The 20,901-nt window shown below is 33.2% G+C and overlaps 1 protein-coding gene across 4 annotated transcripts; it reads left to right on the forward strand.

Moving 5' to 3' along the window:
• The first annotated feature begins 9,757 nt into the window (after positions 1 to 9,757).
• Positions 9,758 to 13,702, forward strand: LOC131654042 (uncharacterized). 4 transcript variants are annotated; one of them, XM_058924447.1, is made up of 10 exons: positions 9,758 to 9,884; positions 10,326 to 10,413; positions 10,559 to 10,670; positions 10,777 to 11,170; positions 11,464 to 11,539; positions 11,791 to 11,902; positions 12,006 to 12,108; positions 12,438 to 12,513; positions 13,127 to 13,241; positions 13,350 to 13,702. In XM_058924447.1, exons 2-10 carry the CDS (start codon positions 10,328 to 10,330, stop codon positions 13,452 to 13,454), a joined length of 1,179 nt encoding a protein of 392 aa, XP_058780430.1. In that variant the 5' UTR covers positions 9,758 to 9,884; positions 10,326 to 10,327; the 3' UTR covers positions 13,455 to 13,702. The 4 variants fall into 4 exon arrangements, with proteins under 4 accessions (XP_058780430.1, XP_058780431.1, XP_058780428.1 ...); XM_058924448.1 differs by having other exon boundaries at positions 9,855 to 9,994; XM_058924445.1 differs by lacking the exon at positions 9,758 to 9,884 and adding an exon at positions 10,126 to 10,207.
• The last annotated feature ends 7,199 nt before the right edge of the window (positions 13,703 to 20,901 follow it).

Raw genomic sequence — 20,901 nt, forward strand, 5'->3', positions numbered from 1 at the left:
CATATTCCGGAGAATTTGATAAATGTGATTATGCACTCGGTGACAAGTGTAGAAACTAATTTTAATTGGAATGGAGCAAGAAATGATTATTTTAGACCTCAAAGAGAAATTGGTCAAGGTGATGTTATCTCACCGTATCTGTTCGTGCTATGTATGGACAAATTATCTCACCTAACTGAAGAAGAGGTGGAGAAGAAAAGGTGGAGACGAATAAGATTAGGGAAGCAGGGAATAATGGTTTCCCCCCTTATGTTTGCAGATGATTTATTGATTTTTGGAGAGGCATCTGAAGATCAATTGAATTGTGTTTTGGAAACCCTAGACAAGTTTTGCAATATGTCTGGCCAAGAAATTAGTCAAGAAAAAACGAGCATTCTTTTCCCCCATAATGTGAATAGAAACATGCAAAGTAAGTTGCAAAAGCTGTGTAGTTTTAGGCATACCAAGAAGTTTGGTAGATACCTTAGAGTGCCTCTAAGTGGAAAGAGGTTTAAGAAGGATGATTTTCAATACATTGTAGATCAAGTGGCTACAAAGCTGAACTGCTGGAAGAGAAATAGCCTGGCCCTTGCTCGGAGAATTACACTTGCTAAAAGTGTTATTGAGGCAATTCCATTGTATCCCATGATGACAAATAAATTTCCAAAATCTTGCATTGATGCTACCCATGGGCTACAAAGAAATATTGTTTGGGTGATACTGAACATAAACGAAAGTTGCATGCAGTTGTATGGGAGACAGTCACGAAGCCTAAACATATGGGAGGAGTTGGCCTTATAAATCTTAATGTGTTAAATCATGTTTGCCTTATGGAACTCGGTTGGTCTGTATACAATCAGTCAGTTGAGTTTTGGTGTAATGTGTTAAAACACAAATACAAAATTCTGAATATAGAGGATTGTATGAAGATGAGGAATTCTGATTCTAGTCTTTGGAAGGATGTAGATAGTACTATTCCAAGTATGTTGGAAGCTGGACGGTGGATTGTTGGAGATGGCAAAAATATTAAGGCATGGAATGATAATTGGTTAGGGCATGAGTGTTGTGTAGCTGATCTTGATGTGATGATTCCAGATAACCTGAAAGGAGCTTTTGTGTGTGACTTTGTAATACGGTGGGAGAACTGACTTTTTTAAAATGTTGCGGATAGCAAGAGTCGCCACCGACTTTTATTTTATCCAATCGGAAAGGCTAAAAGAACAAAAAAAGACCTGTTAAAAAGACTTGGAGTTCGGGGAGGTAGCTTATACAAAGGGGAGGTGTAAGCACCCTTTGTATCCATGGGCTCTTAATTGCTTAGCTCACTTTGTTTGAATTGTTTGAAAAGTTTGAAGTGTAGTGTGTGAATAGAAAAAATATTTTTGAATAAGAACTTTAGCTTGTAAAATAAGCGTAGCCTTTTTGAAAGTAATTTGAAAAGGAGTGGGAAAAGTATTTTTGGTTTGAATTTGAATAGAGAAAGCATTTAAGAGCACCTACCCTAAGTTTAATTTTTCTGTTCTTTAAGACTGTTGTTTGAAAGGGCTATCCATACTATAAAGAGGGCAAATAGTCCTTTCATTGGATTTGAAAAGGGTCATCAAGGATTATCGTTCGCCATAAGACTGTCCCTACCATAAAGAGGGCAGGTAGTCTCAGGAAGGATATAATAGTCATTTTAGGCAACCAGTTAGGATACCTTAGCATTCGAAAGGGACAATCATCATTTAACCGAGGCAACATCGAGGGACAAGGTCATATTTATCGTAGGCAACTTGAAGGAACTTATGATCTTTGATGATGATAATGAACTGAGGGCAACATTGCTATAAGGCAGCAATAAGAGAGGAAACCTTATAGGTGCGTGTGTGCAACAATCAAGTGATTCAGTTTGGATATTTTTATCTTGTATTAGGCAAACTAAATTCATTAAATTGTTGTCACTCCCTATTGTTACTAACCACGCAGTTAATAAAGGCAGAAATATAAGTGCAGAAAGTAAAGGCAGAAAAGTAAATCCTAATTACTATTATATAAAAAAAAACCTTACGACCTATACATAGTTTCTATAATTTTAAGTGACAGAAATAAATAAATTAAATTAAAAATAAAGGCAACAAAATTAAATAAATAAATAATTAAAGACATGCGACATACACAAAGCATAGGATGGGGAGAGAAATCGCGAATAAAATATAAGTTTAGAAAAATCAGGGTTAAAAAGCCCTATGTCTAAAAAACCTAATGGCAAACCTAAAGTAAAAACCTAAGAGTTAAAAACCTTAGATTAATAGATAACTCTTACATTATTGATTAAGGTTTACTATAGTTTATTGTTTAAGGTTTACTATGATTTATTGATTAAGGTTAAACTTAAAACCTAATTAAAATTCACTCTAAAATTAAATTCTAATTTATCTAATTAATTAGTTAATCCTAAATTAATTACCTAATTGTTTAACCTAATTTATATTAACCTAAAATTAATTAACCTTATTCAAATTAATTATAAAATAAAACCTTAATTAAAATTATAAAATAAAACCTACATTTAAATTATAAAATAAAAAAACTAGATTTAAATTAAACTATATTACTAATCTAATCTAAATTTTAGGGTTTTAGTAGAAAAAACATAAAAAGCAAACAATTAAGTAAAATAAAGTAAAAGGGAGTAGGAAAAAAAACAGGATTGAGTGTGAGAAGTCTGGTAGTCCATGTGATGGTCCCTCAATCCTGGTGCGTTGGGTTTGGCAAAGAGAATGATCTAACGGTGATGAGCGATGGTGTACCATAGACCTGCGATGGAGATGGAGCGTTGGATCTGCAAGTGAGAATGTCAAAGAAAAATAGAGAAAAAATATGTAACACCCTGGATTTCCGCTTACCCCGCAGGGCTTCCGGCCTACCAAGCATGTCACCAGCTTAATCAATAATCCCCCCTAGGTCCGCTTATCGGCTGCCCAGGAAATATTGTTTTTGCCTCCCGCAGGAATCGAACCATGTACCTAGGGGTTAAGTACATATTCATAGCAATTCCTGCTACCAATTGACCATGGGTAAGCGGAAATCCAGGGTGTTACATTAAAAGGCGCCTTTTTATGTAACAGCCCGAGCCTTCAACGTTCCTGGCACTATTACCTCACGATCTTCTTTACTCCCCTCTCTAGTAAAGTTTTTGCCTTCCGTGGGAATCGAACCCTGTACCCTGGGGTTCAAGTACATGTTCAATCCATTCCCACTACCAATTGAGCTACGTGGTCAAGTGGTAGCAGGAATTGCTATGAATATGTACTTAACCCCTAGGTACATGGTTCGATTCCTGCGGGAGGCAAAAACAATATTTCCTGGGCAGCCGATAAGCGGACCTAGGGGGGATTATTGATTAAGCTGGTGACATGCTTGGTAGGCCGGAAGCCCTGCGGGGTAAGCGGAAATCCAGGGTGTTACATTAAAAGGCGCCTTTTTATGTAACAGCCCGAGCCTTCAACGTTCCCGGCACTATTACCTCACGATCTTCTTTACTCCCCTCTCTAGTAAAGTTTTTGCCTTCCGTGGGAATCGAACCCTGTACCCTGGGGTTCAAGTACATGTTCAATCCATTCCCACTACCAATTGAGCTACGTAGCTCAATTGGTAGTGGGAATGGATTGAACATGTACTTGAACCCCAGGGTACAGGGTTCGATTCCCACGGAAGGCAAAAACTTTACTAGAGAGGGGAGTAAAGAAGATCGTGAGGTAATAGTGCCGGGAACGTTGAAGGCTCGGGCTGTTACAAAATACGCCCTGGGTGAGGATCGATCTCAGGAGCCTGTAGATAGGCATCTTGCACACACCTTTTGCCATACGAGCCAGCTATGCTTGTTGTTAACAAACGGTCCCCCTGAATATTATATATCAAAATAAAAAATCAAAATTTAAAAGAAGAAAACACACGCGCAGGTCATCTTCTTCGTTGGGATAATTTTGGAAAATACCGCACTTTTGGCTACGGTTCTTAAGCGTTGCTATAGCCATGCGATCATCAAGCTTGTTATACGTATCAAATAAATTCCATATAACAAAATGAATCGGTTATAAATCGGCCTCTGAATCACATAATGCCATCAATTTGGATCAATCTTGCTTCTAATTAGGTTTTCCCCAAATTGAGAAGCCAAAACCCTAACTATGGCAGCCTATCAATCCTGCATCAACACTCAAATTAAACCATCCAGAAACAATTTATGCATTCATACAAACACAAATATATCATTGAAACATGTTTATGATGCGTGGATTGATGTAATCGAACATGAAAAAATGAAGCAAACCGTGGTGATGGTTGTCGTGATTCTGGGTGTTATGACGGATGGTGATAATTGTAATGGCTTCAGAGAACACCGGTATTTCCTGTTTGATCCTTAGAAATGGTTAAAGACGCCTGCCATCTAGAAATCGAACCTGCCATATTTTAAGAATTTTTTGAAGTTCTGTTGGGGTTCCTCAGGTCTGAATTTCGTCCCCTTTGCATCTGGAGAAGCTTGGTACTTATATGAGATCAATTTAGGTTAACAATTCTGGATCAAATCTCAATGAATTAAAGATTGGAAATTTGAAGAAATTGATTTGTAAATGTTTCCAATTTTGACCAATTTTGATTCTTTTTTTCCAATCATTCCTTGAACAAAATTGAATCATATCTTGGCTTATTGAATGATTGAAATCAAGTGAAAAATAGAATCAAAACAAACCCCTTTCATATTTTTTCATTATTTGATTTATATTATATTTTTCATGAATTAAATTCAATAAAAATATAAATATTAATAAAAAATTCGTGGCATTGGATATGGAATTCATTGATGACTTGTGGAACAAGATTGAATAAAAAATATTGGGCCCATTTGCAAGAAAACTCATTTTGAACCTCATTTGTTTCACATTTTTTAACCAAATTTGTCCAACTTTGACGAGGCATATCTCCCTCAATTTTTAAGACATGGAAGAGTTCTAGGTATTTTTGGAAAGTTCAAGATGTCCTCTACAAGCCACTTTTGAACCTTTTTTCCATTTGGAGATATTATCTTGACAATATTGGCTTTGACAAAAAACTGCTTTTGGTTAACTTTCAAAAAGGACCTGTAATGTTTTGGCTCATATATCTCAAATGAATCATTTTTGGCCTTGGCTTTAGAGACACAAAGTTGTAGAGAATGAAATTTAATTCAATAAAGGCTTTAGTTTGGAAAATTTTGATGTTTCATTTGAAAGTTATGGCTGGTCAAAGTTTAGTTGACTTTATGTCCAAAACCCTAATTTAGAAACTTTGAGTTTTGTTGATTTCTGAACTTTCCTTGTTGAATCATGACCAACCTTTGATCAAATGATGAATGTTACTTTAAAATGTTGATGTTGACCAAAAATCAGGAGCTTTGACTGTAAGTTGACCATAGTTGACTTTTAGGTCAAACTGGTCGACTGTTGACCATTTGAACCGTTGATTGGGCAATCTTATGAATCAAAACTTGAAATTTGGCACGAGGATACTATGAGACATATGAGAGGCCATGAAGTCCACTTGAAGTATCAGAATTTGATTTTACTTGGAGAGAAGCAAAACCCTAGTTGTGGCTTGTTGCTTAGGAGACAGGTAAGTGTGTCCAAATCTTGTATATTTTTGAGTAGTTGAAAGTCATGTGAGCCAAAATATGATGGGCAAATTTTGGGGTATGACATACTTGATCAATGATACAGGTGATTGGAACTTAAACATGCTCCAGAGTTGGTTGCCAACATATTGGATCGAAAAGATTATGGCGTGCGTTCCCCCAAGCATGGAGAATGGTACTGACGTGTTTTGTTTTGCAGGTACATGCAAGGATAAATTCTAAATAAAAGACATGTTCAATGAGCTGGAAGGCTTCAACAACAATGCCTTAGATTCAAAGTGGATTAAAATATGGAAAACATATGTTCCGGAGAGCTGTAAAAGCTTCATGTGGCTGTTCAAACACAATAGATTACTTACCAGTCATAGCAAGAATACAAAAGGTCTTGGTAGTGCAAGTTGTAAGAGTCGAATAACACTTTTGAGACAAGTATTCATGCACTTCGGGATTGTTCCTACAATAAACAAATTTGGCAAGATTTGATTCCTAATGAGCTAAGGAGGGAGTTCTCTGAGGCTGCCAGTGTAGAATGGATGAGTTTGAATTTAAATTACAAAAGTGAAGACTGGAGCAATACCTGGATTATAGCATGCCATGCCTTGTGGTCATGGCGTAATGAGGAGGAACATAATGCAAATTATTTGCAGCCCTTTGATCCGATTTCGCAGATTCTAAAAAGATGTCAGGATTACAAGCAAGCTATGATCCTTCATAAATCTGTTGGTATTTAGAGCATTGGTATCAATTCTGTAGGGTGGATTCCACCAGTTAGAAGCATGATTAAGCTCAACACCGATAGAGCTAGCAAACCTGATAGTTTATCGGGCTGTGGTGGAATCTTGCGGGACTATAAAGGAGATTGGAAAGGTGGTTTTTCCAAAAATTTTGGAAGAGGTAGTGCTCTCCTTGCTGAATGTAACATCCCGATTTTTATTAATATTTTTATTAATTAGATTAGTAATTATATTATTTGGTGTTTTTAATAATAACTTATTTATTTAGTTATTATGTGATATAATAATTATTTAAGTATTTAATTATGTGAGTGTTTGTGTTGTTTGACTTAATTGAGTTATTAGAGAGATATAATTAAATGGGCCTAAGTGATAGAAACATAATGGATGGATTGGTGGGTTAAGCCCAATTGACATAAGTGAGATAGTAAGAGAAGGCTAGGGTTTTAGAGGTTACTATTTTCATTTGGGGGAAAAGATAGGAAGAAGAGAAAAGAGGCAAAAGATAAGAGAACAATGGTGGAAGAGAAAAGCTAGAAGAAACCTCATTTTCGCAGCTATGTTTCAGCAAAGAGTCACCTTAGCAAAACGGACATATCTCTCAATCCAACCGTTGGATCGTTGTGCTACTTGGACACAACGTTCCTGACCCATAGAAGTAAGTTCTGACCGGAGCGATTTTGATTTTGAGGATTTTAAGTTTATCTGATAAGCTGATTCCCGAACTGGTTTTTAGGTGTGTCCCCAAATGATGTTAGAGATGATTTCTTTTGGAGAGAAGTTTAGAGCTATGGTGAAAGAGTCCATATTTACCAAGGTAAGGGTGGGGTTCTTTCATGCTAAAGGGTTGTATGATAGTATGTTATAGTGGGTTTGATTCTATACTTTGACATCCGTGTTCTTCTATGTTGCAATTTTGGATATTTGATGATTTGTTGGTATATGATGATATAAATGTGATAAGTTATGTGCAATTGATAGTCTATGTGTATTAGATTGTTGTGTTTGTTATGGGTAAACCATTGATAGTGAAATAATGGGTTTTGTTGTAGAATTGGAAAATAATGGAATAGAAATATAATATTTGAATTGAAATTAATATAGTTTGATTATTAATTGGATAGTTAAATTATTAGTTGAATTGATTCCAATAAGTCTATGTGATTGGAATATACTTGGACTTGGACCAATTATTCGGTTTATCGATAAATTACGGTATTTTGAGAAATTGACCGTAATTGTGTTTTGGTTGAATATTCAAGTTGAGAATAATATATTGTTATGTTAATGATGTTGTTTTGATAATTAAAATTATTTCTAATTGATTTAGTTCATGATTGAAAGCCGATTTGTTTTACTTGATATATTGGCATATTGAGATTATTTTGAGAATCGACCAAAACTTGTGATTTCGGTTTGGATAACTTTCTTGCGAATAATGTTGTGATTGCCAATATGATTATTATTGTGCACTGTTATGTGATTAACCTTATGGTATGAATCCTAGCTAATTGTCGTTAGTTTAGTGGATTATGATGATAATTGCGATGACTGTGTTAATATGTGAAATTGAGTAATTGTGCCGATGTGCCGAAACATGATGATAATTGTAATGATCTTGATGATATGAGAATTGTATATTTGTGACGATTTTGTGAATACGTGATGTTGTATATATTTGTGAGGATGATTTTGTGACTAAGTGAAGATGAAATATTATGGTGACGTGAATTACCTCATATAAATGGTAATGGATTGTGATATAGGCTTATGCCTCGTGACGATATGTGATTGTGATGAGTATGCTGTGTTGTCTTGTTTGTCGAGTCACATTTCATATGCATACTCTGTGACGGCCTGGATTGGCAAACTAGTGACGAAGGCTTATGCCTTGTGCCTCTGAATTGGGCAATTGGTGACGGGGGCTGAAGCTCCGATTGGTACCACATGCATATGCACAGTTGAGTCGCATTTTGAATTATTGTGTTTATGAAGTGAATGCTATGATGTGTGAATGCATAGTTTGCAAAGTTGAATTCATTTGATATGAATTGTTGATGTGTGTAGATGTGATATATGTAAATGAAACGCATATGATGAGAATGCAAATATATATATGTATTAATGATATATGTATATATGTGGAATATATGAACCATGTTTTGCCATTGTTGATAGTTGTATTAATTTACGTTGTGATTATGAAGTGTATGTTATTATGTGCTTGAATGACATACTTGTAAACTTGAATACATTGTTATAGTTGATAGTTAACATTATTGTTGTGATGCAAATTGCTTATATTGAGAAGTGGTGAATTGTGTATGATTTTACCTTTGCTATATGTATTATCATACTTTCCTTTATAATGTTTGATATCTCACCCCTTCTGCTGATGTTTCCCCTACCATGGGAAATGGGCAGGTACTCAAGTATAGCTATGAAAGTTTGTAGCTTCATCGTGTCCGGTTGGTGTGTCGCTCTGATACGTAGCACTCGGGGGGTTGTCTATATTGTTGTTTCTATGTTGTTCATGTTTTAGTTGTTGGGTTCCAAATTGGATAATGAGAAGTACTATGATGTTTGAAGTTTGTTCCGATTAAATATGATGGTTTGTTTATAAAGCTGAATGTTATGATTCCGCTGCATATTAAAACGAAGTTGATTTATCTAAGAGCTGTTACAAGTTGTTTTGTGCTTCTCTAAGATTAAAGTGCTATGTATATGTTTATGAGTTGTTTATATGAAGGAAATGTGATATCCCAAATGCTTGTTGATAGTTTTTAAAATACTCTGATTTCTCGCATGATATTTTCGGGTAGAATTTGGGTTGTTACATTGAATTTTGGGGAGTGTTTGAGGGACTGAAGTTAGCTCAAAGGTTAAAATATTTAAACATTGAAATCAACACTGATTCGACTCAAGTTGTTAAGGCTTAAGAAGATGGCAAAGTGGAAGATATAGATTGTGTTGTCACTCTTCGATAGATTTTGGAGCTTTTGTCGAAGATGAAGGTAGCCGTAATCATTCCTAGAAGCTCTAACTCTTGCGCGGACGGTTTGGAGAATAGAGATTGCATGGATAAGACGTTAGTATTTTATGATTTTGCTCTTAGTTTCTTAGAGCCAATGTTGCATGCTGACAAGCTTGGGATTTGTAACTCTAATGCTGCTGTTTTGTAGTTTTCTTTTGTATTTGGGCTTTTGCCCTCACTATTAGAAAAAAAAAAAAAGACTTAAAGTAGATAGAAGAAGATTAATATAAGTATAATAGTAATTAATTTTTTTTCTTCTGAAAATGAAAAGATATAATTGTGACACGATTTATCATTTAAATTTAAATTTTCATAAAATAAAAAATTAAGGGTGTTATTGGAATTTTGCAAGGGATCTGTTACTTAATTTAACGGATTTACATTAAGCTACAGCCACACAATTTTGTTCAAAAAAAAAGCTACAGCCACACAATCTGAATATTCATCTCATTGAATTTGAATTGACGTACGTTGGAAGAAATAGGTATAGCCAAATGTGAAGAGTAATCGATTAACACTATATATGAATTCTTTTTGTTTTTCACTCCGTTGCGGGATTAGGGTTTCGTCGTCGCGATCGTAACTGCTTTTCATGTATGGTTTTTGTTTCTGTTTTTCAATCTGTTATAGGGTTAGGGTTTCATCGTCGCAATCGTAACTGTATTTCATGTATGATTTTTTTTATTGTTTTTCACTCTGTTATAGGGTTTCATCGTCGCGATCGTAACTGTATTTCATGTATGATTTTTTTTATTGTTTTTCACTCTGTTATAGGGTTTCATCGTCGCGATCGTAACTGTATTTCATGTATGATTTTTTTTTTTTATTGTTTTTCACTCTGTTATAGGGTTAGGGTTTCGTCTTCGCGATTGTAACTGTATTTCATGTGTGATTAACTTTTTTGTTTCTTGTTGAGTGGTTTCAGTAATGGACACCGATAATGGAATACCGAATCAAGGTGATTGGAGAAGTCAATTGCACCCTGGATCACGCCAAAGAATTGTCAATAAAATGTAAGCTTTACTTTTCACTAATTTGATCAGTTTTTTACTGTTAATGCATATCAAAACAGCTATTAAATCTGAATACATGCTCATATGATTTGGAATGCAGGGAGTATTATATAATTAGTTGAACCTCTGTTTTTCTTTTTTGCAGAATGGAAGGTTTAAAAAAGCATGTTCCCGTTTCTGGTCAAGAGGGATTGCTTGAACTTCAGAACATTGCCCAAATGTTTGAAGACAAGAATTTTACTGTTGCAACAAGCCAGGTATATCTCTAATAAGAAGCCACATGGTTATTAAATTATAATTTTAGTATCACAAACTCATACCCTATTTAAGATTGACAATTTTTTGTCGCATTCTCTATTTCAGTCTGACTATCTAAAGAAAATAGCTACGAGGATGCTTGAATTTGAGATTAAATCCCGGGGCACTGTGGTCACCAATATATCATCATCATTAGATATGCTTACATTGGAGACTGAATCCCAGGACACTATGGCCAACAATATAACATCATCTTTGGAGACTGAATCCCAGGACACTATGGCCAACAATTTAACACCATCTTTGGATATGGAGACTGAATCTCAGGGCACTATGGCCAACAATTTAGCACCATCTTTGGATATGGAGACTGAATCTCAGGGCACTATGGCCAACAATTTAACACCATCTTTGGATACGGAGACTGAATCTCAGGGCACTATGGCTAATAATATGACATCGAATCAAGTTGGCCCTATCAATGAACCTCTTGACCCAGGTACGCATTTAAGGCCTTTGCCACGGTGATCGTATTCTGAGAGTATCAGACTCTCGATTGTTTCAGCATTAGCTATCGTGACTATGCTTTGACCTATTGCTTTGAGATATCATTAACACTTTAGTTTTGCTGGTCCTACATGATCTATGTCCTTGTCCTCTGTATCTTCAATTTTGGTTTTTCTTCAATATTTCTTGTTAATATAATTCCTCTCTTATTGATGAATCATGAATCAGTTGGATTCTGACATTACATTGTTATTATTATTATTTGTTTTTGCATCTCTGGCTTAGCCAATGGGAAACCGGATCAAGGTGATTGGAGAGGTAAATTGCAGCCTGGAACGCGTGAAAGAACTGTCAACAAACTGTAAGCTTTATTGCTAATTATGTGTCCCTGACTTTATAAGAGTTCTTATAGTGTTGATGCATATCAAAAGAGAAATTAAATGTAAATTGTTGATTGATTTGTCATCTTTGTAAGCATGTGGTGTGTTTTGGCAGAGAATGCTGCCATTAGTTTTGATTTTGAACTAAAGTATGATACATTCTGTTTTGCTGGTTCTTTGGAACTGAGGGAGTATTATTCAATAAATAATCCATTGTTTTTTTTTTTTGTAGATTGAACACATTGATAAGGTGTCTTCCCTTTCCTGGTCTAGAAGGATTGCCTCAACTTCAAAAGCTTGCTCAAAAGTATGAAGAGAGGGTTTTTACTGCTGCAACAAGCAAGGTATATCTCTCATCAGAAGCCATGGTTATTAAATTATAATTACTAGCACAAACTCACGCCATATTGAAGATTGACAATTTGTTCTCGCATTCTCAAATTTCAGTCTGATTATGCCATGAAAATATTTTTGAGGAGTCTTAAAATAGAGACTAAACACCAGGGCGCCTTTTTGGCCAATGGAGTGACATGGAATCAAATTGATCCAGGTAATCATTTAAGAGCTTTGCCACAGTGATTGTATTCTTTGAGTATCAGACTCTGAATTGTTTACTTTGACCCCTTGCTTTGAGATATCATTTAACACTTAAAGTTTTGCTGGTCTTACATGGTCTCTGTCCTTGTCCTCTATCTTCTATCTTAATTTCTTTTCATTATTATTCCTGTGTTATTGATGATGAATGATGAATCATTCTGATTCTGACATTACATACATCATCATTATTATTATTATTATTATTATTATTATTATTATTATTATTATTATTATTATTATTATTATTATTATTATTATTATTTGTTTTTGCATCTGACTTAGCCAATGAGAGGCCAGATCAAGGTGATTGGAGAAGTACATTGAAGCCTGAAGCGCGCGAAAAAGTTATCAACAGAATGTAAGCTTTAATTCTGTGTCATTGACTTGATGAGTTTTTACTGTTGATTCATAACAAAAGAGCAATTAAATATAAATTGTTGATCCATTTGATATCTTTGTATGCATGTGGTGTGTTTTGGTGGAGGATGCTGCCATTTTTTGAACAAGAGCCTGATGTTTCCTGCATTCTGTTTTGTTGGTTTTCTGGATGAATGATTAGTGGAAAACTATGTTGATCATACTGTTTTGCTGGTTTTCTGGATGAATGTTTGGTGGAAAACTATTTGATCTTACTGTTTTGCTGGTTTTGTGGATGAATGTTTAGCGGAAAACTAATTAATCTAATGGAGGAGACTATCTAAGATGTTAGTTACCGAGAACATTTATAGTTTCTGTAATCCTTGTCTGCCATCCATTCTACTATCTTTTTTTTAGCAGAACATGTCCAGATGATTTCAATGATGGTAGGATTGTCTGGTGACAATAACATATTAATAACTCATATCTTAGTATATTATTTAATAAACCAAGATGGATCAAAGAACGTATTTGGTTCAAATTTCTGCATTTATTTAGGAGTGGATGAAGTGTTATTTAATAACTAAACCATGGTTTTTTTTTCCTTTTTGTAGAAGGTACACATTAAAAAAACAACTTCCTATTGTTTCTGGTCATGAAGGATCAGATGAGTTTGGAAAGATTGCCCAAAGCCTTGAAGAGGGGATTTTTACTTGTGCAACAAGCAAGGTATATCTCTAATTAGAAGCCACATGATTATCAAATTATAGTTACTAGTTATATTACTCACATACCATATGGAATTTGACAATTTATTGTGACATTCTCAAATTTCAGGCTGATTATGCAAGGAAAATATGTTTGAAGCATCATGCATTGAAAACTAAATACGAGGGCCCTGAGAACATTATACCAATGAAGTTGGTACAACTAAGGAAATGAAATAGATAGAGTCGCGTGTTTATCTTGCGTGCTATGTCATAAGCTCTAATGAAAAATGTTATTAGAAGAGTCTTATGCAATTAACTAAACATGAAAGTATAAGGAGAAAGAAAACAAGAGAGGGGGAAATGAGAAAATTATTCTTCCATCTTTTAAACACCTCCATATAAAAAAACATGCATCAAAACAATTTTGTTTATAGCTAATTTCATATATTTTTTGAATATTGAGTATACACATTTGTTCAATGATATAATATTCTGTGAGACTTAACAAAAATGGTGTCTAATTAAATGTCTATCATTTTCCTTTACAGTTACATAGAGGAAAGTTTTTATATCTCATCGTTAGAGATCACTTAGAACTAGTCCTTTATGATTTTTATTTCTGCTTGTGAACTGCATGGTTAAAATACCGGAGTATTGGAGATGTTTATGAAGAACGCGGATGAGCCAACATAAATTTTGGATAGTTTGTTCTTACTTACCAACTGCAAATGTTGGATAAGAAAAGGAATCTCATCTTTGATGGTGAATTAAAGCGTTAACTCTCAAACTATTTGATCGCAATTCACTTAGCATTGGTATGCTTCCATTAAAATGAATTTCTTTCTACTATCCTTAGACTATTTTATCAAAAAACTTCTTTCCAAGACTTTTCAAGCCTAACTCCAGATGTGGCTTACAAGGGATTTCTAACATCCTTCACTGACACTAAACATCTCCAAATAGAAAGTGGTCACTTATGCATATGGAGTCAATCAACTTCACATGATCTAATAGTTGGTAAGACATCTCCAAATAGAAAGTGGTCACTTATGCATATGGAGTCAATCAACTTCACATGATCTAATAGTTGGTAAGATTGATTCGTCTATAGATTGAGGTGAATGAGTTTAGTTGCCCATATTTTTATACAAATTAACAAAAGGTATAAAAGCAAGAGAGAATGATGTTTTTACAATAATATCCTTATCATTTATTGAGAACGGTGAATTTTTTATTAATTAAAGGATATAATTATAAAAGTGTATTGAAAATTGAAATGACTCATTTATTTTAGGATATCATTTTATTTCAAATAGATCATTCATTGTGGGAGGGATGGAGTACCTAGTACACAAAACCTATTTAGGTTCTATTATTCCATCTGTCTCACAGTGAGTGACCAAACACACAATTTCACACAACTTAAGAAAAATGTAAGAAGTAAGAGAAATAATACTGTTTTACTATAGTACCCTTGTCATGTATTGAGAACGGTGATTTTTTTATTAATTAGAGGGTAGAATTAGAAAAAGTGTATTGAAAATTGAATGAATCATTCATTTTGAGATATCATTTTATTCCAAATAAATCATTCATTATAAAATGAAAGAAAGACGCCCAAAGACACATCGGTGTAAACATTCAATATTCTTAATTTTTATTTCTCATGGAATCAAATTGACATCACGTATGTTAGATCGAGATCCATGCACCTATGTTTGGAGCACACAATATAACTATAAATTAACACTTCAAACATATTAAGGGATGTGTACAGGCACATACCATATCTCAGGGATTTCTAAAGAAATGACCGAGACATTAACAAGAGTACAAGACTACAAGTCTACAACCTATCTTATCTTTCCAACATTCTGAATTAGTATATTATACTATTCTAAATTAGACTATAGGCTAGACCGGTCTATAGAAGTGTACAACCTAACTTATTTAAGGTAAGACCTATTCAATTAAAAAATCAAAATTTAGACTTTTTTTAATAACATACTTAATTAAGCTCTGGTTTAGACTATGATTGAATAACTTAAAAGTAACGGAACATAATGAAATAAAATAGAGCGGAATAGAATGAAACGGAACACAGACTTCATTTTTTTGTTTAGATATTTTATAATGGAACAAAATTAATATCTCATTTCATTGTTTAGAAATTGGACAGAGCAGAAAATATTATAATTTTTTATTTCATTTTTACCCTTTAATATGTATATAGATTATTAAAAAATCACATGGTTATTTCTAATTTTCTCTTTTTGCTATGTGATTTTATAAGATATCTAGGATCTTCTACATTTATTTTTTAAAGGATGTATTAGAACAATAATAATAGATACTTCAACCAACATCATTTGAACCAATTTTATATATTTGAATTTTATGTCTTCATTAGCCATTTATAAAAATTAAATAATAAAAATTAACTTTAATTATAGATTCATATAAAAATGAATCAACTTATAAATTTTTTATAATAAATAAGACACCATATCAAAATTAAAACAAATCAAATAAATTTTTTTTAAAAAAAATTAAATCATATTATGTTATGTAGCATGAACAGTAGAATGAATTGACATATATTTTATTGAATTAGTAGAATGAATAGCAGTATCAATTATTTATATCATCATTTTTATAAAAATTAGTATAAATAGTATATAGGTTATTAAAAAAAATGATTATATTAGATACATAATTTTTTATATTATCATTCTTATAAAAATTAGTATAAATAGTATATAGGTTATTGAAAAAAAATATTATATTAGATAAATAATTTTTTATATTATCTAAACTTTTGTTTTAACGAAGAGTTGGATGCTCCAAATTTCATCCATAGCATGATTTTTCTGTTGTATACCATATATAAATAAAGAATGCATCTTTAAGTAATCGATGCAGAAAATATATAAATCAAAATAAAACAATACCATATATAATTTCTAAAAATTGAAAGAATAAAGTGCAGAATGGTTTAAAAAATAGAGAATTTGGAGGATAAAATTATAATTGGCTAATTAATTGATTTCATTCTATTGGATGTATTTTAATTTGAGAGGAATGAAAAATAGACTAAAATAGTGGTAGTGGATGAAATAGATTCCATCACATATCATTCTATTTTATTCCATTCCATTCATTATTTATAAAACCAAATAACGGAACCCGACTTTATTCCACCCCATTCTATTCTATTTCATTCCATCCATTTCCATCAATCCAAACAGACCCTAAAATAATGGTATGATGAAATGAATTCCATCACATACCATTTCATTCCATTCATTTTTTATAAAACCAAACAATTAAACCCGACTTCATTCCACTCTATTCCATTCCATTCCACCCTTTTCCATCAATCCAAACAGACCCTTAAGCTATTAAAAATGCCTATAAACCTTATAGATGAACACTTTTAAAAATTAGTTTTATAATTTTTATTGGAATAACTCTTATTCAATTATTTTCACGGTGTTGTTGTACATATACTTTTCTTTTATTTTTAAATATTTTAATAATATTATTGATTCATTGACAATTTTTTTTTAAATAATCAGGTTTTAAAAAAAAAATTACAAAAAAAAAACCACATCATCAAAAAAGTTACCTAGGTAACCAGTTTTGGGGGGTGTCGTAGGAGCCACCCATTGCGCCATTGTCTTAAAATTTGAAGGTATGTGCCACCCTCCATGGTGCCAATACCCAAAATGTGGGGTGGCGCCAATACCCAATCTTTTTTTATTTTTATTTTTTAATAATATTTTTTATATTAAATTTTTAATAAATAATTATAAATACGGAAATATATATTAATGACTATGCATGTGCTGGTTTTAAAGATAACTCCTATCAGAAGAAACAGTAAAAAACTGTTCTGGAAAGAGTAATTGCTTTTGGAACTGTTTCCTAATAAACCGTTTGACCGTTGAACCAGACCAAGGCCATCGTTATTTTCTATGATCTCAAATGGCTAAATTGGCGTCTCCACAGATTGCAGGAATCAAATTCTCTCAATATGTCCTTCGTGTGTGTTCAAATAAGTGGTGTATGGGTTTGGTACTGTGATGGGTTTCTATGCCAAAGTTTGGCAAGATAAAGAAAAACACAGGTTGATGAAGTTATTTGCTTCTGTCATGAGTTTTTCTATGAGTTCAACAAAAGTGTTCCATCATATACAACCCTATGTATAGTATCTTTTATTGTTGTGATTTGTGACCCGAGTTATGAGCACAATTGTGATTTGTGTTCTGAGTTACGAGGAGTGGTGGTAAGATTTCATTCATGTTCTCTCTTAGATCTTAAACTAGGATTTGGTTTCTAGTTGAAGACAGAGTAAGGGTTCTCTTATGCCACCATTGGTCCTCAAAGACAAAGGATGTCTCCTACCGTCTTCCTCATGTACACTAGTGTTACATGAAGATGTTCCATTGCATATTATGACATCGATTCAATCCTTGTCATATTATGGCTAAAAAGGGGAGAGTTTTTGATTCTGCTACTGTAAAAAGAAACAAAGGAATATTTGCAGACAGAGTAGAATATGAAGACCTGAAGAACAGAAGAGATTGAAGCCCAATTCTGAGAATGTAAAAGATTTGTTCTTCTTTGTTGCCTTGAAAGTTGAAGTTATGTTTTTCTGCATATGTAATTTTTAACGTATGTCTAGTTTTAGCCAAAATAAGTCAAATGGGGAGATTGTTGATGTTTTTATTGGCTGATTGACATTTATGTTTAGCTAAAATATAATAGCACCAACATGTAATAGAATTTATAAGTCTTGCAAATATAAAAGAACAAAACAGGTACTAAAACAAGATGTTATATGGAATTCATGACTTCAACTCATGACATCGCGTCTGCAGAACTGGAACATGAAGATTCAGTCTGATAAATATTAGTGATTTTTTAACTAGTGCATATATGAGGGACTTCTAAATAAATGACCGACATTAACAAGACAACAACCTATTCAATATTTCCAACACTCTAAATTAGATTATACAACTCTGATATTTAGGGATAGGAATAGGTCAGACCGGCCAATAGAGATCTATAACCTAACTTATTTAAGGTCAAACCTATTCAATAAAAAGACCAAACTTAAACTTTTTTAAAAGCCTATTTAATTAAATATGTCAGACTTAAACTATTAAAAAATCTATAAAACCTTATAGATGAGCTTATATTTTTATATATATAAAAATAGGCTAAATAGGTTATATATATATATATATATATATATATATATATATATATATATATATATATATAGGTCAATCTATAAGGCTTCTTAAGTAATATGGATCAATTGAAAATCGTAATGAACTCTACAAGAGAAAACATCAAATTAGCCAGGTGATTTTGTCGGGTGATAGTCACCTCGCTAAATAATTCACTTGCAGGGTGCGTTACACCTCACAACGTAATTTTTTTTATAAAAAAATGTTATATGTTTTTCTGTCTCACAACAGTGAGTGAGAAATTCAAAAATAAGTTTGACAAATAATAGTCACCTCGCAAGTGTTTTTAAAAATTTTGGGGAAAATTAAAAGCAATATTTACGGTGTGTTCATGTTGGCAGGTGAACGTTGCTTGCAAGTTCCAGCATCATTAAACTTTGTCAGGTGATATTCATCCCGCGAGTGTTTTTGAAAAAAATGGGAAGAAAGTAAAAGTTGCTATTTTTGATTTGGTCAGAGTGCAGGTGAACGTTTGATGTGATTTTATGACATATACGTTGCGGGGTACACTCCACCTCGCAAGTCCAAACAGTAATAAATTTTGTAGGGTTAAATGCACCCGGCAAATGTCTAATAAATATTCCACATTCCACGTTACTCTTCACATGTCCCAACCTATTCAATTTATTTCTCTCATCTCCTTCACCTACTTCTCACATCTCCCAACATACAACTTATCTTTCTCTTTATTTCCTTCACTTCTCATATCTCCCAACTATTCAACTTATCTCTCTCTCATTTCCTTCACTTTGCAGAATTTTTTTCTCCACAAACACTCAAATATCTTCACTTTACTTCTCACATCTTCCATTTTTAACAAAAACAAAACTTCAATTTTTTCATCAAAGCCATCTACTATAAAGTACACTTAGGAAATTAATTTTTTGTTATTTGATATTGGGTTGTGTTGTACCCCATTTTTTGACCACTGAGATCCCACCATATTCAAAATAGTAGGATCACCATTATTATCATGCATATATCATTTGTTAACCCAAAAATTACAAAAATTATTGTTTGTTGCTTGTGTCCTAAGACAGGAGAATGAGCAAATTAAGGTTTTGAGGTCCACAAGGAAGTTCAACATTCTCCCATGATTCAAAGGGTTATCGCATCCATATCTAAGTCCAAGAATAGCCCAATTCAAGATCAACAACTTTCAAGATCACCTGAGGCCCCAAATTAGGGTTTTGACCTTGCATATATCATTTGGTAACCCAAAAAATACAAAAATTATTGTTTGTTGCTTGTGTCCTAAGACATGAGAATGAGCAAATTAAGGTTTTGAGGCCCACAAGGAAGTTCAACATTCTCCCATGATTCAAAGGGTTATCTCATCCATATATAAGTCCAAGGATAGCCCAATTCAAGATCAACAACTTTCAAGATCACCTAATGCCCCAAATTAGGGTTTTGACCTAATTCCACTAGAGGGTTGACTTTTAATCAGGACATGGCTCCAAGACTCAAACCATGATTCAAGGGAATCCAAATCAACATTATAACGTATTCACATAATTCATTTGAAGAGGAGACCTTGATTCATGTAGAATCCACAAAACTGTAGTTCATTTGGAAAAAGTCAACTGTGTGGGTCAACCTTTGACTTTTGAGAAAAATGGTCAACCATGGACTTTTAAGGATTCAAATCATCATCATATGATTATAGAAGACATTTGACCAAGAAAAATCAATAAAATTCATCAAGAATCAAAAAGTCAACAAAAGTCAAAATTAGGGTTTTAAGTGATTTTGACCTCATTTTGGGAACTTCAAATTTTGCCTACACACTCAAAAATCTCCCAAAATGAAAGTTTTAGATCTTAATCAAACAAAAAACTATCTCTACTCTAGTTTTCATCAAAAATGATTATTTAGAGAGATATGGAATTTTGAAGATTATGTTCAAAAAAAACTTAGAGAAATTTTAAGTGGCTTCACTTAGATTTTTTCTAACTTTATGACCATTTTTCTCAATGATCCCAAAAGAGTTTGAGAAAACTTTTAACAAGTGACTTGAAGTATGTAGCAAGGGATTTCCAAATAGATCAATAGCATGAAAATCTACGGCTTGAGCTAGGAGATATGATTTTTTGAAGAAGGCTCCATGAACACTTGAAAAATGAAGATGAACATGAAAAACAAGTGTGAATTTGGTTCAAATCTGAAAGAATCTTCAAAGTACATCCCCTTTAACTTGTTTAAGAGGACATAATCAGAAGATTACACACTCTTTAGAGCTATGATCCAAGTGCTTAAGCCATTAACCATTGAATCACACTTCCATTCTTGAAAAGAAGCTTTAACCCAACCACTATTGCATTGAGCCTCTAACCATGTTTCCTTTGCAACAAAATCAAGTTAAAATAAACAAGCAAAGTATCTAAGATCAGATCAAAGCCTCCCAAGCATGCTTAA

Source organism: Vicia villosa, linkage group LG2 (genome assembly GCF_029867415.1).
Source record: "Vicia villosa cultivar HV-30 ecotype Madison, WI linkage group LG2, Vvil1.0, whole genome shotgun sequence".
Lineage (NCBI taxonomy): Eukaryota > Viridiplantae > Streptophyta > Magnoliopsida > Fabales > Fabaceae > Vicia > Vicia villosa.

Bases quoted from the DNA above. Each gene is read 5' to 3' on its own strand.
- LOC131654042 (XM_058924445.1), top strand. From the start codon at position 10,141: ATGATTTTTTTTATTGTTTTTCACTCTGTTATAGGGTTTCATCGTCGC. The intron at 10,208-10,325 runs GTATGATTTTTT...GAGTGGTTTCAG, and splicing joins CGATCGTAACTGTATTTCAT to TAATGGACACCGATAATGGA. The intron at 10,414-10,558 runs GTAAGCTTTACT...TCTTTTTTGCAG, and splicing joins CAAAGAATTGTCAATAAAAT to AATGGAAGGTTTAAAAAAGC.